This window comes from Pollachius pollachius, assembly GCF_949987615.1.
Source record: "Pollachius pollachius genome assembly, chromosome: 6".
NCBI lineage: Eukaryota > Metazoa > Chordata > Actinopteri > Gadiformes > Gadidae > Pollachius > Pollachius pollachius.
Window position 1 is genome coordinate 2,804,083 of NC_136939.1, and position 15,681 is coordinate 2,819,763.

The following is a 15,681-nucleotide window of genomic DNA, read 5'->3' on the forward strand; positions in this document are numbered from 1 at the left end:
CTCGGCAGCTGCCTAGCATCAGCAGATGTCCACTCTGTTCCGCTCCAACACACACGAGAACACAGCTCAGCTCCACAGAGTGTACAACAACTCAGTCCTTCAGCAGAACATCTTTCCACTGCGCTCAGCCTCCAAGGAGCAGATAGGGGTGAGGGCCTCCTCACGTGGAATCGAACCCACAACCCTATCCTGTCCCCGAGCTGGACAGAAGAGCATTACTGGAGCACCATTTAGCTTCCCTCCACCAGTCCTCTGCATGTAAAGAATGAATTTCTAAATTCTGGTAAAGAAGCTTAGCGGACATTTGTAGAGGGACGCTAATCCCTGTGATCACAATGGCTTTTGAACCCTAACCGTGGCTTAAACGACATGCTGAAGAGAAACGCTGACAGATTAACATCAGTCATCCATGGCTGCCTCTGGCTCCCAGTGCTGGAGTTGGAACACTCTGTAGAAGCCTGACCGGCGTGTTGTTCCAGATCATGAGATGTTTAGCAGCCATCACACCGGGGAAAAGGTTCTGTTTGAACATTATGACGTTACGGCAGGGTGTGTAGTACATTAATCATTTAATGAGGTTTAAAAACGTGGAGTAGAGGTCTAGGAGTTAGGCATTTATAGTCTAGAGTGTGAACAAAGAGTTACAAAGCAGTGAGAACAGTGAAGTGATGATTACAAGATATAAATACCAATATTAACACTCTGGCCAGATGCCAACTCAATGGGGGATATCTAATTTGAATCCTCGGATGGAATCGTACTAAGGACCCAAAACAATACTATGTATCATTTCGAATCCTCAGCTGTTTTGTAAAGTTCCAAGTTTATAAAAAAACATGTTTTTAAAAGGCAATTCAAAGATGCATTTAAATAGAGTACAACAAAGTAAGGTGTGCACATATGAAGAGTGAGGACTCACCAAGTCATAGCAACGTGCAGCGGAGTTAACCTTGCATCGTTAGCTTTGAATAAAATACGAATTTAAAACATACACGGTTTATACAAAATAAGATCACCACAGTTTAGACGACAAGCAGCCAGAAGGTCAAAGAGTCCAAGGCCAGGTTCTGGTCCGGTGTACCACATCAGGTTTTGGTCCAGTAAACCAGATCATCAGGTCCTCCCGTCCACAGAAGAGATACCTTCAAGGGTCCGAGTGCAGGGAAGGTGGTGGGCTACTGTAGTCCGGTGCCTAGGTCTCATGTACTGTAGTCCGGGTCCGGTGTCCAGGTCTTTCCTGTAGTCCGGGTCAGGGTCCGGTCTCCAGGTCTTTCCTGTAGCCCGGGTCAGGGTCCGGTCTCCAGGTCTTTCCTGTAGCCCGGGTCAGGGTCCGGTCTCCAGGTCTTTCCTGTAGTCCGGGTCAGGATCCGGTCTCCAGGTCTTTCCTGTAGCCTGGGTCAGGGTCCGGTCTCCAGGTCCCTCATGTAGTCCTGCAGGGCCTGCAGTCGAGCGTCGATCTCCGACAGCTCCGTCCCCGCGTCCAGGGAGCTCTCTGGGGGGCGGGGAGAGAGCTTATTGGTCCAGGCTGCAGCAGCTGAGTTATGGTAGAGAGTCGACGAGATGGGTAGTGTTGTAGCTGGTTATGGTTGTAGTAAAGGTTGGGTTAGTAGTCTGTGGTTGTGTTGGGGTGGTCTGTGGTTGTGTTGGGGTGGTCTGTGGTTGTGTTGGGGTGGTCTGTGGTTGTGTTGGGGTGGTCTGTGGTTGTGTTGGGGTGGTTGTGTGGTGTTAGGGGGTACAGACGTCCTGCGGTACCTCTGTCCGCCCTCCTCCGGTACGTGGGCGTGCTGCACAGCGGCTTCTGGCCCACTGACCCGTTCCCTCTGGACTGGAGGAGGACATGAAGGACAGGATGAGCTGGTGGCCCTCTGCCCCGCCTGCACCCACACCCCACTACAAAACCCTGGCCCCCGTCCAAAGGCCGACACATCACTCACCGTGCTGGCGCCGTTGTAGATCGGTTTCCTTCCTCTGAAAAACCAAACAAACACGTTAGACGGGCAAAGACTTCAGGGAGGCAGCGTCAACCGCGCCTCTGGAACCTCATCGCCGTCCGCCCCCATCTCCACAGCTGCCTGCTCGTTTCCATGGTTACGCTCTTGGCGTTGCATTGCATGAATAGAGTTGAGTGGAGGAGGTCGTCACCTGAGCAGGACGCCCGTCATGTAATCCTCATCCACCATGGACCCGGCGGAGGACGGCCGGCTGCCCCGCCTCTCCGTGGACAGGCTCCGCCCCCGGCTGCCGGAGCGTTCCGTGGACAGGGGGCGGAGCTCCCTGGATCGGGACCGCCCCCTCTCAGACAGGACGGGCGACGCCAGCATGTCTCTCCGCGTCTTCCTCAGCCTAGCGACACGCGGCGCAACGTTAGCACGCACGCTAGCTACCGCTGCTGCTAGCGTTGAGCTTCGATCAATCAGCCAATCCCAAGACAACATACTTTTTGAGGTCGGCATCCTTCAGGCGGCGCTGGCGGTCCTGGATGTAGGCGGTGGGGTCGAAGCGCGGACCCCCGGAGCCTGGACACGGGGGAGGAGGTAGGGCGGCTCGATTATGGACAAATTCATCATCACAATGATGTTGGTCACTATTGAAACCACGATTATTCAAACGATTATTTTTGAGTTTGAAAACATGATGTGTTTATTCAGCGCGTCTCTCCCAAAAAACACTTTGGAACTGAGGACTTAAAACGCAAAAAACCCACAAAAGGGTTAAATAGAAAATGTTCAAATCTAAAAGTAATTTACAGATATGTATCCAGCTGTTCTGCACTTCCTTTAAAAACATTTAATGAAAAGATATCGTGTTCTATACATCGCGATGTCGGTTTTGAATCCGATAAATCGTTGAGCCCTATCCTCTAACGCCATCGTTGAGGTGTTGAAGGAAGGTCTTCCACCGCCGCTCAGGGGGGGTTCTGTCCCATAGTGGGAGGGGGGTGGGGGGGGCACGTACCGGTGGGGGAGGGCGAGGGTCGGGGGATGTGGGCGCGGGGGACAGAGGAGTCGGCTCGGCGCCCCCTCTCCCCTGGGCGCAGGACGCGGTCGTCGGCTCGCTCCCGGGACCCCGACCGGGCCCGGACCCCCAGCCCTCCGGGGCCCCGGTCCCTGGAGAGAGATCCCCTCTCCCGGGACACGGAGCCCCTCTCCCGGGACACGGAGCCCCTCTCCCGGGACAGCGACCGGTGGGTCTGGATGTCGGCCCGCGAGCCGCCGGAGTAGACGGGGGTCGCCCGGCTGCGGAGTCAAAAACAAACGCACCCGACCCCCCCGTCACGTAGGAGAAGGACAAAGAAGAAGAATGAAACATGAGGGGGGAGCACATGTTCAGGGAAGGAAAGGAGACGAGGGAGGGAGGAGGGAGGAGGGCTCACCCTCTCCTCAAGGAGGCCAGCTCGCTGGTCAGGTTCTTCACGCGGACGCGCAGCGCGCTCTCAGACTCCCTGAGCTCCTCCAGCTGGGAGAGACACACACACACACACACACACACACACACACACACACACACGCACAATGACTTCCCTCGAAACTCCACCCAACCCAGTTCAGTATGACATCACACCGAGTGACATCATCACGCCGAGTGACATCACGCCGACCGATGGCGTCACACGGGCGCCCCCACCTGCTCCACCAGGAGGCGCTGCTCCTGGCTCCTCCTGCTGGCCGAGCGCTGACCCTTGGCCTGCTCCTTCAGGAGCTGCTCCTCCAGGTCCCGCAGCGCCTCCCTGCTCCTCCTCACCGCCTCCCTCCCCCCTGCGCCTCCCCCCTGCAGCCGCTCCAGGGCGAGGGCCAGGGCCTGCTTCTCCTCCCTCACCTGGGCCAGCCTGGGGGGGGAGGGGGGAGAGGGGGGAGAGAGGGGAGAGGGGGGGGGAGAGAGGGGGAGAGAGGGGGAGGGAGGGGGAGAGAGGGGAGAGGGGGGGGAGAGAGGGGGAGAGAGGGGGAGGGAGGGGGAGAGAGGGGAGAGGGGGGGAGAGAGGAGGGGGGAGAGGGGGAGAGGGGGGGAGAGGGGGAGAGGGGAGAGAGGGGGAGGGGGGGGAGAGAGGGGGAGAGGGGGAGGGGGGGGAGAGAGGGAGAGAGGGGGAGGGGGGGGGGAGAGGGGGGGAGACTTCATATCCCGACTAGGGCTGAACGACTTGGGGAAATAATGTAATTGCGATTATTTTGACCACTATTTCCATTTTTAATGTGCGATTTTTCTAATTTAAGTTCCTTATGTTGTGTATTATTCACTAAAAAAGAAATAAATCATTCTTTAGTATGACCAACACAGCAGTAAACATAAACATTGCTCTTTCATTTGGGCCAGGCCGATGTGTTGAGACTAATTTATATTATAAACTTCTTTATTTAACTATTGAATTGTAAAATAAAAAGAAATGAATCGTACTGATTTCCAGTCAGTAACGGTAAGACATCACTTTTTCTTTTTTAATCGCAGCCTTTGTGATTTGCATACCGCGTTCTACTACATCGCGATTTCGATTTGAATTCGATGAATCGCTCAGCCCTAATCCCGACCACATCCCCGTGTGTGGGGTCGTATACGGTCGTATTGACGTAGAAGTACCCTGTGGGTACTGGGAGGAGTGGAACCACAGGCGTTCATATTCTGTAACCCAGCACCTCTGACGAATGGATGAATGAACGACCGGATGAACGCACGAGGACCCACTCTGCTCGTAGCCTCTGGGTCTCGGGGTGGGCGTGGCCGGGCCCCCCCTGGGAGGGGGCGGCGATGAGCTGCGTCCGCAGGGCTCTGATCTCCCGCTGGAGGACGGCCGGGTCCGGCTTCCCCTTGTAGGGCACGGGCAGCGGGTAGTGGATCCTAGCGGCGCACCGGGAGAACCACGTTAGAACCCTTCACCTGGAGGACCGAGCCAACAGGATGGGGTGAGTCTGGGGTGAGGAGTGAGTCTGGGGTGAGGAGTGAGTCTGGGGTGAGGAGTGAGTCTTGGGTGAGTCTAGGGTGGGGAGTGAGGCTGGTGAGGAGTGAGTCAAAATAATCGGGTGAGGAGTGAGACTGGGGTTAGGAGTGAGTCTGGGGTTAGGAGTGAGACTGGGGTGAGGAGTGAGACTGGGGTTAGGAGTGAATCTGGGGTTGGGAGTGAGACTGGGGTTAGGAGTGAATCTGGGGTTGGGAGTGAGACTGGGGTTAGGAGTGAATCTGGGGTTAGGAGTGAGACTGAGGTTAGGAGTGAGACTGGGGTTAGGAGTGAATCTGGGGTGAGTCTGGGGTGAGGAGTGAGTCTGGGGTTAGGAGTGAGTGTGGGGTGAGTCTGGGGTGGGGTGAGTCTGGGGTAAGGAGTGAGTCTGGGGTAAGGAGTGAGTCTGGGGTGAGGAGTGAATCTGGGGTGAGTCTGGGGTGAGGAGTGAGTCTGGTGAGGAGTGAGTCTGGGGTTAGGAGTGGGTCAGGGGTCAAATGAATGATAAAGGTCAAATGAAGGGTCATTCCAAGGTTAAAGGTCAAGTGACGGGTTCTTCAGAAGGTTAAAGGTCAAATGAAGGGTCATTCCAAGGTTAAAGGTCAAGTGAAGGGTTCTTCGGAGGTTAAAGGTCAAGTGAAGGGTTCAGAGGGGGAACCGACCTGTCGAACTCCACGGTGTAGATCAGGATAAGGTATCTCTTGGCGCCGAGGGCTGGGGACTGCTGCCCGCCCCGGGGACGACCTGCGAGCCCCGCCTTCCTGTTCCGCAGCAGCTCCAGGTCGGCATAGGTCAGGAGGTCAAGGGTCACCGAATCACTCACCTGAAGAAACAATTGATGAAGCCAGTCACACTTAAATTATACAGTTTACGTTGTGATGGTCCAACTGTGAGATATTTACAACTAGAAGATGCAATGGAGTCTTCATCTGAGACTCACCTGTCTAACGGCCGACTCCAGCATACTGCAGAAGATTGGAAACTGCTTGAAGTTTCCAGTTTTGCGTGTGAGGTCCTCAATGTCTTCAGAAGAACAGAAAGGTTGTTCACACGTAAGAAAAAAACGGCGTAATAATAATTATATTAATAACAATGATGACAGTCTCACGGCCTTCCACTCAGACCAAACCCTCGCGACCGTTACGTACAGGCGGGGTCGAACTCTCCCCTCCACTGGTCAGCGGTCTTCACGTCGGAGATCTCCACCACCAGCAGACCGTTCTCCATCTCCACCTTCACGCTGAACTCCACCCCTCTGAACACGAGGTCCTCCTCCACCCCTGAGCCGGACTCCATGGCCCCTGGGGTACGGAGCAGACGCAACAGGACATCAGAACCTCCTCCAGCGACAGGAGACTGGAGCTGTCCCCATACCGATACCGATACCAGTATCGGAGATTCCGATACTGCACTTTAGGCAGTATTGGGTATCAGCGAGTAGTTTATTGAGCAGGGACAAATACATTGTTTCATATTAAATATAAAATAGATGCCATGCACACAGGTTTCTAGTCAAGACTAATTTGCAACCCCTGTCCCGAGTAAGAAAGTCTATTTGCCGATCCGATACCACCACGTGACTCGTGTGTGAGCTAATTTATTACACAGGCAAATAACATGACAGACACTATGTAATGTATTATTATAATTATAGCTTACAAATGTAAATGTAAATTATGATAAAAAAAAATGTGTAGACAGTAAGTGAACCGACTTTCATTGCTGTCATCGTCAGAGAACCCTTCAATAAGAACAAATGCTTTTAGCAATGAATAGTTACAATACTAGATGCTGTATCGGTATATACTCGTATCGGTAAGGAAACAATGGTATTGGAGCATCTCCGGATAGAAACCCACACAGTCCTTCTGGTAGGCCCAGTCAGTGTTACACGTTGCAATGAAAGAGAAGGAGCCTTCTCTACTAGCATAGAGTGATGATAGAACCGAAACCACTGGGCAAACAAGGACAACGTTTAGGGCAATTCTAAATGCTCATTGCGGTTCAGATGCCCTTGGTTCTTGGTCGTTAAAACAAAAGAAGGAAACAGTGAAGAATGAGAACTAAACAGCACCAAGTAAGAGGTTCAGCTCAAATAAATAAATCATTTTATTTACAAAAAAGCAAAATAAAAAACCTGAATGGAGTTCTTTCTATGGCTTTGTAAAATATTAAAGAATAACAATGTAGGTTGGATAATGGGTAGGTGGAGCCATAGAGAAAATGTCTGCTATATGCACTTTGCCCATCGCTATCACTCATTTACCCTCGCTGGTACCTGGTAGGCTGCTGCTCTGCTCTGCCTCTAGACGCCCTCACCACGGGGGGCGCTAGAGAGCGCATCACATTAATAATGACCACATACTTCATGGAGCTCCTCTAGAAGAACGGACTGGGTGAACCATGTTCTCCGAGGTACGTACCGCCGGGAAAATCGTTCTCCGTGACACGATGAGATGATGACATTTGCAGATCACATCACATAGTTCGCAGCGAAAAGCGTTTCAATCGTGAGGACTTTGAGGGCTTCACTTTGATTTAAGTTTCTGGACATCATCGTGTAACCGAGGCGCATCTTCTATTCATACTCTGTCATGAGCTGAGGGCAATCTTAGGAAAACCGTCTCGTTAAACTTTAGCGGTGTTTCCATCACCAACGAACGCGGAGTGAGTCGGTGGTCCTCAGATCATCAGACGACACTTTGACACCAACTCGATATTCACTGAAACACAAGAACACCAACCTGGTCCGCTGAGGTCCGTGGGGTCAGGGGACGGAAGAGCTCATCCTTTACACGGGCTTGTTCCTCGATAACACGCAGCGAACAGTTAGTAAGTCCCCGCCACCGAAGACCGGAGCGGCGGCAGGAGAACCGGGAACCGGGACCGTTGAACTCTTCTTCGGGTGTCCATGTTTCCTCCGGCGGGCGGCGGCTCTTCTTCCTCGGCGGTCTGCTGGAAAGGGGACGCTGCTGCCCCCCACTGTTTAACCTGCAGCATAGACATGTTAATAATAAAATACATGGCTCAATACATAGAATAGAAATACTATTTATTTGGTAAAATATATAATGTTATAAACGATTTGTACTGATATATTATATAATATTATAATATTATTTTGTAATCATAATAATAATCGTTCACTTTAATCATAAACATTGTAATATTACATGAATACATTGTTCAATATTATACATGTATATGATAATAGTATATTAATATTATTATATAATTAATTAGTAACATTTTTTATAACGGTCTACATTATATTTTTCATGTTATCACCCTGACCAATGACAGTGTTTTGTGTTTTACGTTGACACATAACCGGCAAACTTGTTGAACCTGAAAATCTCCCGGCTTCTGCCTCGTTCAAAACAAGCGTGTAAATGTTTGACCAAAGTTGCGTGGGTCCCGAGTGAACCCGGGTCTCTCTTAGTCCACGCCAGTGACCAGGGACTGTTTCCATGGAGACAGCCACCCCTCGAGGAACCAGTTGAGTCAGGGAGTCTGAAGTCTGCATTCCTGAGTGGCCGTCCGTACAGCCCCTGCTCCCCATGTTGACGTGAGGGCTCCTCTCTCTCCATGCAGAACGACACATGGATGACCCAGCCCTCCAGCCCTCTCCTGCTGCCCAGCACAGAGCCTGAGCCCTGGCTACAGCTGGTGGGACACGCAGGTATCCCCGATCCGCTCCTTTCTGCTCGCTTGGCTTGTTTCTCTGGAAGGCACTAAAGATCGGAGAGAGAGAGAGATACGGATCACAGACTGTAATGTCTTCCCCCCCTCCCTCCCTCCCTCCCTCCCTTCCTTTACCCATTTCTCCTCTCCTCTGATAACCTCTCAACTCCCCCTCCTTCCTGTCTCCTCCTTCCTTCATTTTTTTCCTCTCCTCTTCTCCTCTCCTCCTTCCTTCCTTCCTTCCTCCTCTCCTCTCTCCTCCTCTCCTCTCCCCTCCTCCTTCCTTCCTTCCTCCTCTCCTCTCCTTTCCTCATCTCCTCTCCTCCTTCCTTCCTCCCTCCTCTCCTCTTCCCTCCTCTCCTCTCTTCTCTTCTCCTCCTTCCTTCCTCCTCTCCTCTCCTCTCTCCTCTTCTCCTCCTCTCCTCTCCTCCTTCCTTCCTTCCTCCTCTCCTCTCTCCTCCTCTCCCCTCCTCCTTCCTTCCTTCCTCCTCTCCTCTCTCCTCCTCTCCTCTCCCCTCCTCCTTCCTTCCTTCCTCCTCTCCTCTCCTCCTTCCTTCCTTCCTCCTCTCCTCTCTCCTCCTCTCCTCTCCCCTCCTCCTTCCTTCCTTCCTCCTCTCCTCCTCTCCTCTCTCCTCCTCTCCTCTCCTTTCCTCCTCTCCTGTCCTCCTTCCTTCCTCCCTCCTCTCCTCCTCCCTCCTCTCCTCTCCTCTCCTCCTTCCTTCCTCTCTCCTCTCCTCCTCCCTCCTCTCCCTCCCTCCCCCAGAGAGTTTCCAGGTGGGGGAGAACGGGAGGCTGTTGAAGAGACACTGTGATGGGGAGGAGAGATGCTTCCGGAGGCTGATGGAGGACCGGCTGAGCGCCTTCGTCCCCTCCTTCCACGGCGTGGTCCAGCGCGAAGGGCAGGACTACACCATGATGGACAACCTGCTGACGCGCTTCCACGCGCCCGCCATCATGGACTGTAAGATGGGCACCCGGTGAGCACCACGGGTGGGGGTGCCTCAAGGCTTCAAGGCTTCAAGGCTTTCACTTCTTCCTGGTACCGCGGATCTGAACTGGTCTGCTTCTGGTGTCGGGTGTCTGGCTCACCTTTCATCCTCCTCATCACTCGATGAGCGTGTAGCTCAGGAGGTAGGGCGGGTTGGCTGGTCACCAGAAGGTTGCTAGTTCGATCCCTGGCTCCTCCTAGCTGAGTGACGTCACACCCTGACTGCTCCCGACGAGCTGGCTGTCGCCTTGCATGGCCGACTGCGCCGTCGGTGTGTGAATGTGTTCATTAATGGGTGAATGTTATTGGCAATATTGTAAAGCGCTTCGAGGGGCTACCTGTTAGAAAAGCGTGACATAAATGCAGTCCATTCATTTACCTTCTATCTTAATTGACTCCTGTCTTGACCTTTGGTCCTGTCTTGACCTTCACACCCGTCCTCCCCGCAGGACGTACCAGGAGGAGGAGCTGCGTCTGGCCCGGGAGCGGCCCAAGCTGCGGCAGGACATGTACGAGAAGATGGTGGCGGTGGACCCCGGGGCCCCCACGGCCCAGGAGGCCGCCCAGAAGGGGGTCCTGAAGACCCGATACATGCAGTGGAGGGAGAGCCTGAGCTCCACCACCACGCAGGGCTTCCGCATCGAGGGGGTCAGGGTAGGAGCTCCACCAGCAGCCTCAAGGGGTCTCTGTGGGCAGGACGGAGGCCTGGTCTCGAGTAGGAGCTCCACCAGCAGCCTCAAGGGGTCTCTGTGGGCAGGACGGAGGCCTGGTCTCGAGTAGGAGCTCCACCAGCAGCCTCAAGGGGTCTCTGTGGGCAGGACGGAGGCCTGGTCTCGAGTAGGAGCTCCACCAGCAGCCTCAAGGGGTCTCTGTGGGCAGGACGGAGGCCTGGTCTCGAGTAGGAGCTCCACCAGCAGCCTTAAGGGGTCTCTGTGGGCAGGACGGAGGCCTGGTCTCGAGTAGGAGCTCCACCAGCAGCCTCAAGGGGTCTCTGTGGGCAGGACGGAGGCCTGGTCTCGAGTAGGAGCTCCACCAGCAGCCTCAAGGGGTCTCTGTGGGCAGGACGGAGGCCTGGTCTCGAGTAGGAGCTCCACCAGCAGCCTTAAGGGGTCTCTGTGGGCAGGACGGAGGCCTGGTCTCGAGTAGGAGCTCCACCAGCAGCCTTAAGGGGTCTCTGTGGGCAGGACGGAGGCCTGGTCTCGAGTAGGAGCTCCACCAGCAGCCTTAAGGGGTCTCTGTGGGCAGGACGGAGGCCTGGTCTCGAGTAGGAGCTCCACCAGCAGCCTTAAGGGGTCTCTGAGGGCAGTTCCAATTGCTTCAGAATCAAATCCGTTCCACTTTATCAGTAGGGGGAATACCCATATCAATAGAGGTCGACAGACTTCAGCAACACAGTCATTGTCAAAATGTCCAGCTTTAGCTGAACAGGCTTTCTTTCTGTTCAGATATACAGCCTATATTTTAGTGCCAGGTCATGTTAGATTGTTAACTTGTTAATTTAATCAAAACAATTAAACGTGGATCATTTTCAATCTAAAAACATGGTAAAATGCACCAGAATGCGGGAAAAAAAACGTCTCAAAAACTTCTGGTGGGAGACCCCCGCCAAAATATGTCTCCCCCCCCAATACTCAAAATGCTGCTTACGCCCTTGTAAACGGGGCTCCTTGTGATTCTGCTTCAGAAGGCCAACGGAGAATGCCGCACAAACTTCAAGAGGACCAAAAGCAGAGAGCAGGTGACCGAGGCGCTGAGAGACTTCGTGGACCACGACCCCCGTACCGTGGTGAGCGACGGCTCCGCCCCTCCGCGTCCTCCCACTCATTCACAGCCGTCGCTTTCATCCAGCGCGTCTTACAACGAGTATATTTGTCAGAAGAGAGAGAAACAACAATATATCACTGCTCGGTGATGTAGTGTGCATATAGTGCAGGCGCTAACAATCGCCAGGTTAACCCATTCCCCGTATACAGAGATACAACAGAGATAGCTAGGATAAGACGCTACACGAGGCTAAGTACTGATATGGCTGAAAGACATATCCCGATATGACTTCATCATATTGATTGATAATGATAACTATTGATCATTTTAATGACCTAAAAAGACTAGGAATTACCGTACTGGATTTAAACACTTCTGTTGAACACTTATTATGACCTTCCACTGTTCTTCATTTATAAATACTCCAATGTCGATACAACAATGAAAAACACACTCAGATATTGTAGATAAGTATGGCACCGTGTTTGTGTAACGAACCCAGCTGCTGGATTCGGTGGTCCAGTCTCTTATCGATATATATTGAACATGTTTTATATTGATATTGATCAAAAGTCTATCGCGATACAACGATTTATTGATTTATTGCCCAGGCCTACCAAGTGCTTTTTTTAAGTGGCAGGACGTACAACACACGATAATAATAATAATAATAGTAATCCTGGTTGTTCCCGCTGTCCCCCCGTCCTCCCGTCTGTCCGTCAGAGGGGCTACCTGAGCAGACTGAAGCAGCTGCGCCACACGCTGGAGGCCTCCGAGTTCTTCAGGACACACGAGGTCACCTGTCAATCTAACACGCTTCTTTGATCCTTATTCTGGCTGGTCACATTATGTACATTGCTATTTAGTAATTTAAGACACAATTGTGGAATCAGATGGCATATCTATAAACACAAAGTATATCTATGAAGACATTATCTACAGCTGTTGTTAGTGCAGTAATGCTAACAACATTGTGCTTTATCTAAAGTGACTGACAGTGAGTTCAGATCCATGTCATTAAGGAGCAGGTAGGGGTTAGACAGGTCATTAAGAAGCAGGTTGGGGTTAGGCAGGTCATTAAGGAGCAGGTAGGGGTTAGACAGTCCAGAGACAGGTCATTAAGGAGCAGGTAGGGGTTAGACAGTACAGAGACAGGTCATTAAGGAGCAGGTAGGGGTTAGACAGTACAGAGACAGGTCATTAAGGAGCAGGTAGGGGTTAGACAGTACAGAGATAGGTCATTAAGCAGCAGGTAGGGGTTAGACAGTACAGAGACAGGTCATTAAGGAGCAGGTAGGGGTTAGACAGGTCATTAAGGAGCAGGTAGGGGTTAGACAGGTCATTAAGGAGCAGGTAGGGGTTAGACAGTACAGAGACAGGTCATTAAGGAGCAGGTAGGGGTTAGATAGTACAAAGACAGGTCATTAAGGAGCAGGCAGGGGTTAGACAGGTCATTAAGGAGCAGCTAGGGGTTAGATAGTACAGAGACAGGTCATTTAGGAGCAGGGAGGGGTTAGACAGTACAGAGACAGGTCATTAAGGAGCAGGTAGGGGTTAGACAGTACAGAGACAGGTCATTAAGGAGCAGGTAGGGGTTAGACAGTACAGAGACAGGTCATTAAGCAGCAGGTAGGGGTTAGACAGTACAGAGACAGGTCATTAAGGAGCAGGTAGGGGTTAGACAGTACAGAGATAGGTCATTAAGCAGCAGGTAGGGGTTAGACAGTACAGAGACAGGTCATTAAGGAGCAGGTAGGGGTTAGACAGGTCATTAAGGAGCAGGTAGGGGTTAGACAGTACAGAGCCAGGTCATTAAGGAGCAGGTAGGGGTTAGACAGGTCATTAAGGAGCAGGTAGGGGTTAGACAGTACAGAGACAGGTCATTAAGGAGCAGGTAGGGGTTAGATAGTACAAAGACAGGTCATTAAGGAGCAGGCAGGGGTTAGACAGGTCATTAAGGAGCAGGTAGGGGTTAGATAGTACAGATACAGGTCATTAAGGAGCAGGGAGGGGTTAGACAGTACAGAGACAGGTCATTAAGGAGCAGGTAGGGGTTAGACAGTACAGAGACAGGTCATTAAGGAGCAGGTAGGGGTTAGACAGTACAGAGACAGGTCATTAAGGAGCAGGTAGGGGTTAGACAGTACAGAGACAGGTCATTAAGAAGCAGGTAGGGGTTAGACAGGTCATTAAGGAGCAGGTAGGGGTTAGACAGTACAGAGACAGGTCATTAAGGAGCAAGTAGGGGTTAGACAGGTCATTAAGGAGCAGGTAGGGGTTAGATAGTACAGAGACAGGTCATTAAGGAGCAGGGAGGGGTTAAACAGTACAGAGACAGGTCATTAAGGAGCAGGTAGGGGTTAGACAGTACAGAGACAGGTCACTAAGGAGCAGGTAGGGGTAAGAAAGGTCATTAAGGAGCAGGTAGGGGTAAGACAGGTCATTAAGGAGCAGGTAGGGGTTAGACAGTACAGAGACAGGTCACTAAGGAGCAGGTAGGGGTAAGACAGGTCATTAAGGAGCAGGTAGGGGTTAGACAGGTCATTAAGGAGCAGGTAGGGGTTAGACAGGTCATAAAGGAGCAGGGAGGGGTCAGACAGTACAGTGTGGTGATCCTGGTGGTGCCCCCCCCTCCAGGTGGTAGGTAGCTCTCTGCTCTTCCTGCACGACGCCGCGGGCCGGTCGGGCGTGTGGATGATCGACTTCGGGAAGACCTCCCCCCTGCCCTCCCCCCTCACCCTGGACCACCGGACCCCCTGGGTGGAAGGCAACCGGGAGGACGGCTACCTCTGGGGTCTGGACAACCTCATCGCCATCCTCACAGACACCCTGACCCCCGCCCGGACACCTGGCCCCCTGGAGACCTGAACACCCCCCCCCCTAACACCCTACCCCCCGACTGACCACCCTAACCCCACCCTAACACTCTGCCCCCCACCCTAAAAAACCCTGAAAACCTGAACACCCTACCATGACCTGAACAACTGGATCCCACCCCCTCCCCCAAGCACCTGGACACATGGAGGACTCCTTGTTTTGTTGTTTGACAGCAGAGGGTGATGATGCGGAGGCCGTGGAGCTGTGGTGAAGGAACTACACCGAGCAGACGTTTGTCCCAGAGTGAACCTCTGACGGTAATAACAGGAGGGACTTCTCCAAACGCTTCTAGATCCTTCTGCCCCCAGAAAGCATCTAGATCCTTCTGCCCCCAGGGAACATCTAGATCCTTCTGCCCCCAGGGAACATCTAGATCCTTCTGCCCCCAGGGAACATCTAGATCCTTCTGCCCCCAGGGAACATCTAGATCCTTCTGCCCCCAGAGAACATCTAGATCCTACTGCCCCCAGAGAACCTCTAGATCCTTCTGCCCCCAGGGAACATCTAGATCCTTCTGCCCCCAGAGAACTTCTAGATCCTTCTGCCCCCCAGAGAACATCTAGATCCTGGTGCCCCCAGAGAACCTCTAGATCCTTCTGCCCCCAGGGAACATCTAGATCCTTCTGCCCCCAGAGAACATCTAGATCCTTCTGCCCCCAGAGAACCTCTAGATCCTTCTGCCCCCAGAGAACCTCTAGATCCTTCTGCCCCCAGAGAACCTCTAGATCCTGGTGCCCCCAGAGAACATCTAGATCCTTCTGCCCCCAGAAAGCATCTAGATCCTACTGCCCCCAGAGAACCTCTAGATCCTTCTGCCCCCAGGGAACATCTAGATCCTTCTGCCCCCAGAGAACATCTAGATCCTTCTGCCCCCAGGGAACATCTAGATCCTTCTACCCCCAGGGAACATCTAGATCCTTCTGCCCCCAGAGAACATCTAGATCCTACTACCCTCAGAGATGTCCATCAACTTCCGTTATGTGATGATCATGATTGATCACTTTTTTAATTATACCCTTAACACTAACACTGACAACAGTAGACGTCTTAATTCATCCGGACATCGTCAAATCGTTAACCCCTGACCAAGGTCAATCAAGGTCGCAGCGTCAGACTTTGGTCAGAAACTCAAACTGTATTTTTTATGTGTAGATTTTCATACCTTCAATGTCCGATCATTTCTAACGCTGGGAATGAATCCTGAAACCAGTGGACTTGGGGAATCGATTGAAATATTTTTCACCGCAATAAAGTATTTTCCTGGCTTTTACCATAAAGTCTGATTTAGTGTTCAGAAGGTACACCTGGACTCTCAGATCACCCCCCCACCCCCCCCCGACTCCAGCAGATCACAAGATGAAAGGCAGCCGTCGGTGGACTCAGGAAGAGGAAGATGGAGAGATAGATGTAGGGTACATCCTCCCCCGCACTGCTCCCCAAGTGG

The 15,681-nt window shown here is 52.4% G+C and overlaps 2 protein-coding genes across 3 annotated transcripts; one reads left to right on the plus strand and one right to left on the minus strand.

The window, feature by feature from the left end:
- Window positions 1-569: 569 nt before the first annotated feature.
- On the minus strand, window positions 570-7,840 carry ccdc61 (coiled-coil domain containing 61). The gene is made up of 13 exons (XM_079738516.1): window positions 7,669-7,840; window positions 6,073-6,225; window positions 5,865-5,947; window positions 5,587-5,747; window positions 4,675-4,827; window positions 3,625-3,826; window positions 3,374-3,456; window positions 2,956-3,236; window positions 2,438-2,516; window positions 2,143-2,343; window positions 1,935-1,968; window positions 1,753-1,825; window positions 570-1,492 (listed from the first exon to the last, which is right to left on the minus strand). The coding sequence occupies exons 2-13, from the start codon at window positions 6,218-6,220 to the stop codon at window positions 1,398-1,400; spliced, it is 1,593 nt and encodes a 530-aa protein (XP_079594642.1). The 5' UTR covers window positions 6,221-6,225; window positions 7,669-7,840; the 3' UTR covers window positions 570-1,397.
- itpkca (inositol-trisphosphate 3-kinase Ca) lies at window positions 7,202-15,477 on the plus strand. Of its 2 annotated transcripts, none has more exons than XM_079738523.1 (7): window positions 7,202-7,339; window positions 8,519-8,606; window positions 9,372-9,585; window positions 10,046-10,250; window positions 11,281-11,382; window positions 12,084-12,155; window positions 13,998-15,477. In XM_079738523.1, exons 1-7 carry the CDS (start codon window positions 7,328-7,330, stop codon window positions 14,226-14,228), a joined length of 924 nt encoding a protein of 307 aa, XP_079594649.1. In that variant the 5' UTR covers window positions 7,202-7,327; the 3' UTR covers window positions 14,229-15,477. The 2 variants fall into 2 exon arrangements, with proteins under 2 accessions (XP_079594649.1, XP_079594650.1); XM_079738524.1 differs by having other exon boundaries at window positions 11,284-11,382.
- The last annotated feature ends 204 nt before the right edge of the window (window positions 15,478-15,681 follow it).

Coding starts and splice junctions, on each gene's coding strand:
- ccdc61 (XM_079738516.1), bottom strand. CDS start 6,220: ATGGAGTCCGGCTCAGGGGTGGAGGAGGACCTCGTGTTCAGAGGGGTG. Junction 3,237..3,373: donor CTGGCCTCCTTGAGGAGAGG/GTGAGCCCTCCT, acceptor TTGACTCCGCAG/CCGGGCGACCCCCGTCTACT. Junction 1,826..1,934: donor TCTACAACGGCGCCAGCACG/GTGAGTGATGTG, acceptor GTCCTCCTCCAG/TCCAGAGGGAACGGGTCAGT.
- itpkca (XM_079738523.1), top strand. Junction 8,607..9,371: donor ACAGCTGGTGGGACACGCAG/GTATCCCCGATC, acceptor TCCCTCCCCCAG/AGAGTTTCCAGGTGGGGGAG. Junction 12,156..13,997: donor AGTTCTTCAGGACACACGAG/GTCACCTGTCAA, acceptor CCCCCCCTCCAG/GTGGTAGGTAGCTCTCTGCT.